Here is a 10,095-nt window from a genome sequence, read left to right as displayed (position 1 = left end):
TATTCTATTTATTAATTATTTTATGGTTTCATTTAAATATTTTTTATAGGCAGTAGTTGCCTCAGTTATAGGTAATATTTTTATCACAATTTAAAATGCAGTATTTACCACATTTCAAAGGTAATGTTTACCACAGTTATAAGCAGTAATTGTCACAGTTTAAAAGGCAATAGTTACCACAGTTCAAAGGTATTGTTTGTCACAGTCTAAAAGCAATGTTTGTCACAATTTATAGACTAAAAGTCATAGTTAAATATTAACCACAGATCAAAGGCGATTTACCACAGTGAAGATTAATATCACAATTAAAGACCTACATGGAATGACAACAGTGTTATTTGAGGATATGTCAATATTTCTATGTTAATATCCCACATAGATTCGTGTTGAAAAATTTACTTATGTTTGTAATGATAGAAAGTTGTATGCTATATATTGAGGTGTATCTTCTACTATAGTTCGATATGAGTAGTTTTTCAACTGAATCACAGTAAGAGTGATTAATATAATGAAATTCTATGGCCACACTAATTTAAAAGACATCCTTATAATTAATGTAGCCCAAGTGGGAGATTATTGGATTTATGGGCTGAATTAATTATTTGGATTGATTAAATAGGTGATAGTCAAGTTGCATGAACCGGTTCGATCTACTGTCAAGTTTAGGGATATGCTGGCCCAACCTAATATGGTTTAGGATTTTGGGTGCAGGACAATATTATAGATACTAGGTTTTGGATCCCTACAGCCATTATTCACTTATCATCACTTTACTACTAAAGTGAGAGAACCGGGGAGGTTTAAGGGACTGTAGAAGATCCATAACCAAGACAGGGATATTGTGAAGACCAACATCAATCGTCTATAGCATACTAGGTGAAAGGTACAATTTGATCCTCAGTGATCTGATCAAATTATTCATGTTTTAATTGATATCATATTCTAATTGTCTGTATATAAACCAATTAGGGTCTAATATGAAACCCTAAATTAGATTTAACAATAGTCTCAAGTTTTAGTGATCAATTTGTGAAGTGAAACATTTTAATTCTCATTTTTCACTAGTGGATTCATCTTGTAGCCGTCCCGTGGTTTTTCTCTTCACTTTGAAGGTTTTTCCACGTTACATCTAATGTTTGGTTGGTTTGCGTTTACTTGTTTCATTTCTATACACTTCAGTATTGCATACAATTTTGTAATTAACAACGATTTTGTGATCTACTGTTGTTTCTTTAACTCACGCAAGAGTGAAGGTATTTTTGGCCCTTTCCAAAATATGTAAACATCATTCTTTTTCTATAAGTAAAGGTTAGAGAAGATATTACGTCATGTTTCAATCCATAATGATAACTATCCAGTTGGATTATATAAAGTGTGTAGAGGAGATATTCCTTCTGGTTATTTGACATCCTCTTATTTTCTCTAATTTTTGAATGGCTAAAGTTTTATACACCACTACCGGTATCAGGTATCGTCAGATGGGCATATACGTCCATGAATTTGGATCCGCTGTTCATATGATTATCTAGTTGTATATGTGAATATCCAACACCTATCCCTTTTTATTCCGAATATAACTTTCTTCACCATTGTAATGACAAGAAGTGAGATAGATGTAAGTAAAGGTGATTTTAACCCAAAAAAAAAAACATTTAGTGGGAAAAATTACTGCCTCTAAAATGGTGAAACTGGAGGACCTCAGCGGCAGCTATTTAACTGTTGTGTCCTAGAGCGCAGTCTTCGTCGATGCCCATTGTGTCTATCTCTCTCCACAAAAAAAATGGCAAAGACGTTTTTCACAAGGGAGAAGAGAGTTAAAACACACGATAACACTGGTGTAAGCCACGCTCTTGAAATTAGCTATATATTGTATGCTTTTGCCCACAATGTAATTATATACCCCACTAAAATTACATACTCTTTTGCAGCGGTTTATTTATTGCCGCTGTTACTTTGTTATTTTTATTGGCGGTTTTAAATTAATGAAACGAAAAATTAGTAAGTGTGGCTAATGCCCGCTTTTCTTGTAGAAGAGGAATTGAAGACATTTCATTACACGTTTTTTAAGATAATAATTCCCTTTAAAGGAAACCTAATACCCTACACACAAAGAACTAGGAAAGAGACGCTTAGATACATACAACTTAGATAACTTTTGCTTTACTCTAGAGTCCTGATCAGAAACCAAAATACACTTCTTGACATGAAAATAAAATCAGATTAGGAGAACAAATGAGAAGAAATGGATGAATTGGAGGAAACCAATCTATAACTTTCAACTTTTTGAGCTTTCATTTGATGGAGTGTTGAACAAGGCCAGGAATATGAATATTGATGAAGTAATCTTCCCAATTGATGCACTTCGGATCTAAATAGAATTTCATGGGAGTTATCTTGTCATCTTTTATACCCATTCTCAATTTCTTCAAGTTTGAGTCATCAAATCTGTAACATCAACAAACATTAGCTTCATACAAAATTATCAAAATTTTGGATCATAACCCAAAATTTGATTTTCTAAATGATATTAATGTACTAATGGATGAAATAAGAGGGCATTGAAATGTCACTAACCTTGCTTCGAAAAATGCAAAATGCTCATACAGATCAACAAAACGCGTTATCAATGTGTATTTCCGATTGAGATTGTGATATATATCCTCCAAAGATTGGAAAGATAATGCATTCACAACTCGTAAGACCTAAAGAGTGGACATTTTGTCAAGAAATAATTAGCTTTGCCTGATATGATTATTTGTGTGTGTGTGTGAGAGAGAGAGAGAGAGAGAGAGAAATGGTTTTGCCAAAACCTTAACCACCTACAATGTTTTGGTCTTTACCCATGAACAGGTTGTGCATAATAGGACGTCTCAGGTTCGAGCCTTCTGACTGTTATCTACTTCCCCTTCATACCTATTCGAAAGAGAGAGACAGAGAGACAGAGGGGGCCCTTCCTACCTATATGAGAGAGAGAGAGAGAGAGAGAGAGAGAGAGAGAATGGTTTTGGCAAAACCTTACGCACCTACAATGTTTTGGTCTCTACCCATGAACAGGCTGTGGTGGTGCAGGGGATGGACTAGATTTGATGGGGGGCAGTAAAAGAAGGGGCATTGATAAGAAACTAATAGTTCTAAATAACCAGGGTCTCAAGTGCATTAAGGGATTCATCTTGGGCCAGTCCATAAGAAACTAGGTTAGAATTTGAACTCAAATAGGATGGGCCTGAACTGGGCCCATATTTAGAATTCATCAATTGTCCAACCTACCTGAATTGGTAGCTTATAATATACAGTCATGAGATTGTTGAAGCTAGTCTTTGTTGTAAGTAGAGAACCTCTGGTAACCCTAACAGGCATTCCATCCCTTCCAAGACATGGATTCTTGGAGAAGTACTGGTAAATAAAATCAACCAGATCATTGTTTTTCACTTGATTCCTTGAAGATGTGCTAACGTGATAGATGAATTGATTCGAACATTGACGAGAATGAGCGGCCATCGTCGCTAACATCGCATTCACCACGAAATCTCCAGGAACCTGTATTGATCATGTTGATTGATCATCAGTGTATATGTGAAAAATCTCAACGTGAATAGATGTGCTTACCATTTTGAAACTGTTTTCAAGTTCTATTTCCACCAAAGTGGTTCAAGGGGATCAAGTTTCTGAAGAAACAAGAAACCGGTTCACTGGATTTTGGTTTGGCCAAAATGGAACATTTAAGGGTTTTCGAACCCGTAGTTTTTAAAACAGGACCAAACTGGTGGTCCAACCAAAAAAATGGAACCACCTTTGTCTTTTGGTTCGTGGTTTTTTAAAACCACCAAAAACTGGAACACTCTAGAACCGAGAAATTTTTGGTTTGACCCGGTCCGGTTTTCCAATCCATGAACCAAACTCAATTGGTTGGAATGGTTGCCATCTCTAAGATGGTAATGTATGTGCCAAGCCATAAATAAAAAATAAAATAAAATAAAATAAAATAAGAGGGAAGAACTAGCTTACCACATCTAGTGGTGCCTCAGGATCTGCTAGAAAGTGATTCAACTTCCCCTTGCCATAGCTCACAATCAGAGAATCAATGGTCCTGCAATTAGTGATTTATCTTAACTAAAGATGTGATGGTCTTCTAAAAATGCAATTTAGTTTACAACTAAACAAGTATACAGTGTACTCAGGCAGCAAGAAATTTCAGAATTGGGTGGATTAGCTCAAGGCTTTAGTGGGCCATATTTGGGCCTGAAGAGCACTGTGTTTTCTCTAATGGAACAAAGTTGGGTTTAATATAACCAGATAACCAGGCTTTGGGATAATGGACCAGCCCAATTACTTGATCATCACCCAGCCTTAGGGCCTAGAATTGGGGTCCCGGCTTGGGCTTTCTCGAAGCAGTATTAGTTCATCCCAGTTAATACCTTTAGAAGGCCCATCACTTCATGGTATAACATCTTCAGAATCACAAAGTTAATTGTAGTACCTGAAGCCTTCAATCCAACCAGGGAATGGTTCTCTGTAAGTGCTTGTGATAATGGTCGGACGCAAGATAACGGTAGGTAGATCCCCTCGGAGATGCCCGAGAAGCATCTCACCGATTACCTTTGTGAAGACATATGTGTTTGCCCAGCCAAACAACCTAGCCCTGATAAGAGAAAACAAGGTAGATAATTAGTCCATGTCTACAGTAAATTTCTAGAATCCTATTAGCTTATCTGGTGTGAAAAGATGGGATGGGCCAGTCCAAGGCCCAATTTCTTCAGGTACTACAATGCTTAGCATTTTGAAAGACCTTTGGCTTCCATGAATAGGTGATATTTTTCTTGGTTCAGACCTGAGCCCTGCCCGTAATTACAGCTAGCTAGACTGGGCCTTCCTCAGCCCAGACCTGTTTATAACCCTAATCAAACTCTCTCACCTTTGTAACCCCAGCTCTTGCATGGCAAGCTTTATGGCCTTATCTGTAGCCTTCTCTTCTTGAAGTTCCGTCAATCTTTCTTGGACCAGTTTTTGTTCTACTGCAATGTCAAGAAAGCTATGGTTTTCACCAAAAGCTTCTTCCATTTGAAATGGTTTCTCTAATATGATTCCTTCCCTTTCTCTAGTGACATAAGCTGTAAACACAACAACACATAACTAGTCTAATGAGCTCAAATACAAACAAATATTTTCTAAAAAAAAAAAAAAGGTTGAAATTAATTTTTAGGAGCTGAAGTTACCTGTGGAAACATGGAAAAGCAATTCTAGTTTGGTGCATTTCTTTGCAAACTCACAGATGTGCTTAACTCCTAGTGCATTGGTGCTTAAAGCAACATCGTATCTACAAAACAATAAACAAAGAACTATAATTATTGAAATGTTCGACCAAAAAACTTAAGCCGTTAGATGGGAGGACCTAACTATTGATACTATATTGAATAGTCCAACTTGATATTTAAAGCTATTAGATGGAGAGATCCAATTGGTATATGAAGTCATTCAAGGTCTTAGAGTTAATCAGTGTGGGTTTATTTCCAACAGTAATAAAATAATACCACTAATGGAGAGGGAAAGTGGTTGAATCAAGACTGGTTAACAATCGAACTGTGAAGTGGTGGAATGGATTGTTCTATTAATTTGAGAAATGGTGAGGGATCAAGAAGTCCTCTACAAGGATTTGGGGGATGGTATCGGTATCAGTATTGGTTTCTGTTGACATAGAACTTATACTGATTTGGATCTTATGGGATCGTGAGTATCGGTCTATTTTACTGCTGATTTTTATAAAAGGTATTTTTTTTTTTTCTATTTTACCCCTGAAATGAACCGGATTGGTATTGAATCGGGGATTGGTCTCCGATATGATCGATACGATCGATCCCAGGCCGATACTTGAAACGAATGGTCCTCTTTTTTTCTTTTTTTTTAATATAAAACTATATAGTAAAAGATACCTAATGTACGTACCTCTCATCAAAGGTGGTATTTCCTGCAACATTGATGATGAGGTTGATTTCTCTCCACATCTCTTCCTTCAAAGTGGAGTCTTTTATACCCAAGTTCTCAAAGGAAATGTCTCCTGCGACAGCAGTTACTTTGTTCGAAATGAACGAATCGAAACCAGTTCCATGTTCTTCTTTCAAAACCCTAAATACTTTCTTTCCGAATACCTGTAGATTCAAAAACAATCCATTAAATATTCGATCATTATTACTCCACCCCATAGATAATAACTCCACTCTTAATATTTTTTCTAGTTATTGATGTCCTCAGTCAAAAGATTCTCCCATTACGTTGGGTGAAGGGAAATAAATAGCAAAACTGGTTCAACTACATTTCATCATTATTCAACTATTATATTTACTTTAGCCACTGTGATTTTTGAGCTAGTGGATGTATCTTTTCAATATTAAAATGTGATTTAAGAAAAAAATCTTTACAAAATAGACTTTGGTAGAATAGATTTTAAATTAAAAATGGACTCAAAGAGGCACTTTGGGGTTCAAATTACCTACAGTGAGCGGTGAGGTGCAGTGACTGTTTGACGGTTGAGAGCATCCGGGCACATGTTCTAAGGGGGCTCCCAGCCACCAAATACTCATTGCACTAGTGCAGTGGGCAAAAGAAAAGGTACCGCCTTAATACAAATTCTTTTATATCATTTTCACATAATAAATAATGGGGTCCACATTGCTACTCATACTATTCTGACCATGTGGGTCATATATAAATGATACAATCTTTTAGCTCCTCATTGGTGTAGCATGAGGAGTCTTTCTATTACTGCCATAGTGAGAAACCCTCCCCCTATCGAATATTATGATCACCATGATTTTGTTGATTATTTTTGAAGTTATTCCTATTATCATGAAATGGATTGCCCATAAATCGATATCAGTTAGGCCTAATTGGTACCTACCAATTTATCATCTCATTTAAATAACTTGGCCTTGTAGGTCAAGCAGGGCACATTTCTTTTTTTTTTCGCTAGAAGGATCCAAATTTCATTAAAAAATAAAGGAAAAAAGAATAATTACACCGAAGAACCTAATTTAAGCCTCCACCTTCGGCATTTCCATTAGTAGGGGAAAAAATCAGAAAATTCAAAATTGGAATCTATGCCTAGAAGTGCATCATGAGCAATTTCATCCCATATACGTTTGGGGAGAGATACATTTTTCCCTAAAACTCCTAGAGGCACATTTCTATTTTGTTAATCAGTAACAAGTCCATAATCGACACCAAAAATGACCGTCCATAATCGATCTAGGCCTAGCACTAGGCTATTACCATCCGGTCGGTCTGATTTTGGGCTTTAACTTTTTTGGTTCTGATCAGAACATTTTTTACCCCTACCCATATACACCCATAATAAATCTCCATACCACCCCAACACAAATTAGGTGGGACAAGTGGCTGAGAATTAAAGTTGCAAAATGTAAAGGTACAGGGGAGTAAATTAAGAAAGGAAACACCAACCTAGGAGAAAACATTTATCCATGTGTGAATGTGTCCTATGAAGTTTTAAGGGTTGTGGTCCATCAAATTGATGTCATTGTTATCCTTATATATTGAAGTCTGAATCCATATCCTCTGGTGAGCTGTGAGATGTAAAGTGCGGTGTGCATGGGACGACTAAAAGTATTTGAACATGAGCCTCAAAGGGCTCCCAACTATCCTCCAACAAAATCCCATTTAATACATCCGTATGTACTTTTCAATTGCTCACATGTGAGTTTCTTGGAGTTTTAAGAACATTAAAAAGACACAAGAAAATTTACTTAGGTAATAGGTGTCTTGTTAGGTAAACTACTTCTATTTCTGGAACACAAAGGACCATCCACTTAGTTTTTTTTCAGATTGATAAGAGCAGCCCACGAATTTGGCTCCATCTCTAGACCTCAAGAATGAAATTTTTTAATAAATCTCTAAGCTAAAACCATTTTATATTATGTATTTTACTTTGTACTAAAGGGTTAGCCAGAAAAAAAAAATTTGAAATTATCTTGTGGGCAGTGAGGCAATGAACAAAACAATGTTTCAAAGAGAACTACAATGGACTAAAGAATGGAAAAGGCCATGGGAGATACTTCATTTTGCAGTCTTTGAGCAGCAAAGGTATCATTCTCTGCTCTTAACAAGATAAACAGCTTCTTGACATTAGGTTGGGACCTAAGCACTTTCTCCATGAAAACTGCAACCAAAGAACCAGTCAAAAGGATCTTGAGATCACCTGAAAAAGATTCATGAAAACAAGGATAGGAAAAGAGAAGTTTAAACTTCTTACTCTTTGCAAGGAAGCCACTAGTACCAGTGATCAAGATGCTCTTGTGCTCCAGAGATTTCATTATACTTCCAAAATCCATTGTGAACTAGAAGAGAAAAGTGAAAAACAGAAAGCTTTAAGATAGTGATTGGCTGACAATGCGTTGTTTGAACTTATTACATCCAATTTATGACAAGAGATGGAAGGAGACTAGAGGTAGGATGGTCTCTTTATAGTGTTATAATGTAAGAGAAAAATGATTTTTTTATCTGAGGGTACAGGAAAGAAATTTATTGATTCATTCACGCAATTTATGACCAATGAAAGATATTTTTCCATAGAAAGCTATCAACTACCAATATACGGGTCCTCGGTCTTTGGGACAATATTCTCCACTTCTTCTTTCCCCTTCCTCAATAATTTTTTTTTCACAAAAATATATTTGCCCAAAACACACTTATCACAGTTTGATTAAAACCTACCAACATTGAATGCTTTGTCATGTGTTGTTTCTTCATTTAATTTGGTTTAGTAAAATCTGAAAAATTAAATCTCCACATGGGTTGCCATTATAGTGAAAGTTGTCATTAAAACTCATCATAATACTAACCAATGTACGTAATACTATAAATTAAACCCTTAATTTTTTTTCACTAACTATTTATTTTTTTATTATTATTATTTATTTATTTACTTATTTATTTATTTTATTTTTTGGCTAACGACGGGTTTCCAGGCCTGTGGCCTGACTAGTCCCACGGGCCCATACTAACCTCACAACCGCATGGACCAGGTCATACCGGGGTTGAATGAGAACCATTCAACTTTCACTAAATGTTTAGTGAAGAACACTAAACACTCCCGTGTGAGTGATCCAAGGTGTGCCTAGTGAGAGTCGAATTTATAACGTTTTTATTATTTTTTTAATTAATACTTTATTTTTATTTTTCTGATTGATAGAGAACTAGAGTTTACAAATTAAATTCTACATGGGAGTTTTCTTTCAAACTCGTCATGATACTACCCAACCGTTTGGAATCTGTGCATTAAAACATTAAATTTATTAAATTTTTTTTTTTGTTAACCAACCCTTCATTTTTTTTTTTAATTAACTATTTTCTTTATTTTTTATTTTTGGTGGGTGGAGCTTTTATGGGAGCACGTCAAAGGCTATTATCACATGCAATGTCCATGGCATATACGAAAGAAATACTAATTTCTCAAGTCCTGGTTAACAAGATCTACACGTATTCCTTCAATAATCCAATGCTAGCTCTAAAGTCACTGTTATAAACCATTAATTTCATGGGTAGGTTGGAAAGTATACTGACAGGGGTTAACTTAGAAGGAAGTAGCCCTTCCTAAAAGTCATCTAAAAACAGTCAAATGGTTAATGCTCGGAAGCGTCCACTGGTCCAAGCTCACTTGTTTTGGGATTTGTTGGTACCTGTTAAGTTTCCGTTATAGTTCACCTATTAGGGTTCTACAAATCAGCTCAAAGAGGATTTCTTTTGTGTTCTTCAATGGGAGGGGAATTTGTTAACCTAGATTTCTCTTTCAGATTCATCAACCAAGTGATCTTCCTATGCACACTTATATATATAATCAACAGCCACCACGTAAAGGATTTATATTTTCTAGTAAATTATTGTTCCTTCCTTATTATCATTTCACCTTCTTCCTATAGTCTTGATAGTGATGTAACAAATCTTATTTGTTACTTCAATTCATTTCCTCATTTGCAGATTTTGGCATCCAAGACTTGGAAGAATTTCAAAATCTCATCTAAAAATCGAAACTTGTTTCTACAATGAAGCAAACTCGTTTTTCTTTCTTTCTTCTGGGTAAGAACATAA

At 35.7% G+C, this 10,095-nt stretch overlaps 1 protein-coding gene across 1 annotated transcript; it reads right to left on the bottom strand.

Annotated features, from left to right (window-relative positions):
* Nucleotides 1–1,995: 1,995 nt before the first annotated feature.
* LOC122065001 (alcohol-forming fatty acyl-CoA reductase-like) lies at nucleotides 1,996–8,445 on the bottom strand. Its single transcript, XM_042628796.1, has 10 exons — nucleotides 8,261–8,445; nucleotides 8,064–8,167; nucleotides 5,941–6,143; nucleotides 5,214–5,314; nucleotides 4,913–5,108; nucleotides 4,478–4,639; nucleotides 4,006–4,087; nucleotides 3,268–3,537; nucleotides 2,575–2,702; nucleotides 1,996–2,445 (listed from the first exon to the last, which is right to left on the bottom strand). The coding sequence occupies exons 1-10, from the start codon at nucleotides 8,337–8,339 to the stop codon at nucleotides 2,292–2,294; spliced, it is 1,479 nt and encodes a 492-aa protein (XP_042484730.1). The 5' UTR covers nucleotides 8,340–8,445; the 3' UTR covers nucleotides 1,996–2,291.
* Nucleotides 8,446–10,095: the final 1,650 nt, after the last annotated feature.

The sequence above is a fragment of the Macadamia integrifolia genome, unplaced genomic scaffold (genome assembly GCF_013358625.1).
Source record: "Macadamia integrifolia cultivar HAES 741 unplaced genomic scaffold, SCU_Mint_v3 scaffold1850, whole genome shotgun sequence".
Classification (NCBI taxonomy): Eukaryota; Viridiplantae; Streptophyta; class Magnoliopsida; order Proteales; family Proteaceae; genus Macadamia; species Macadamia integrifolia.
This window is presented reverse-complemented; position numbering and strand designations above follow the sequence as displayed.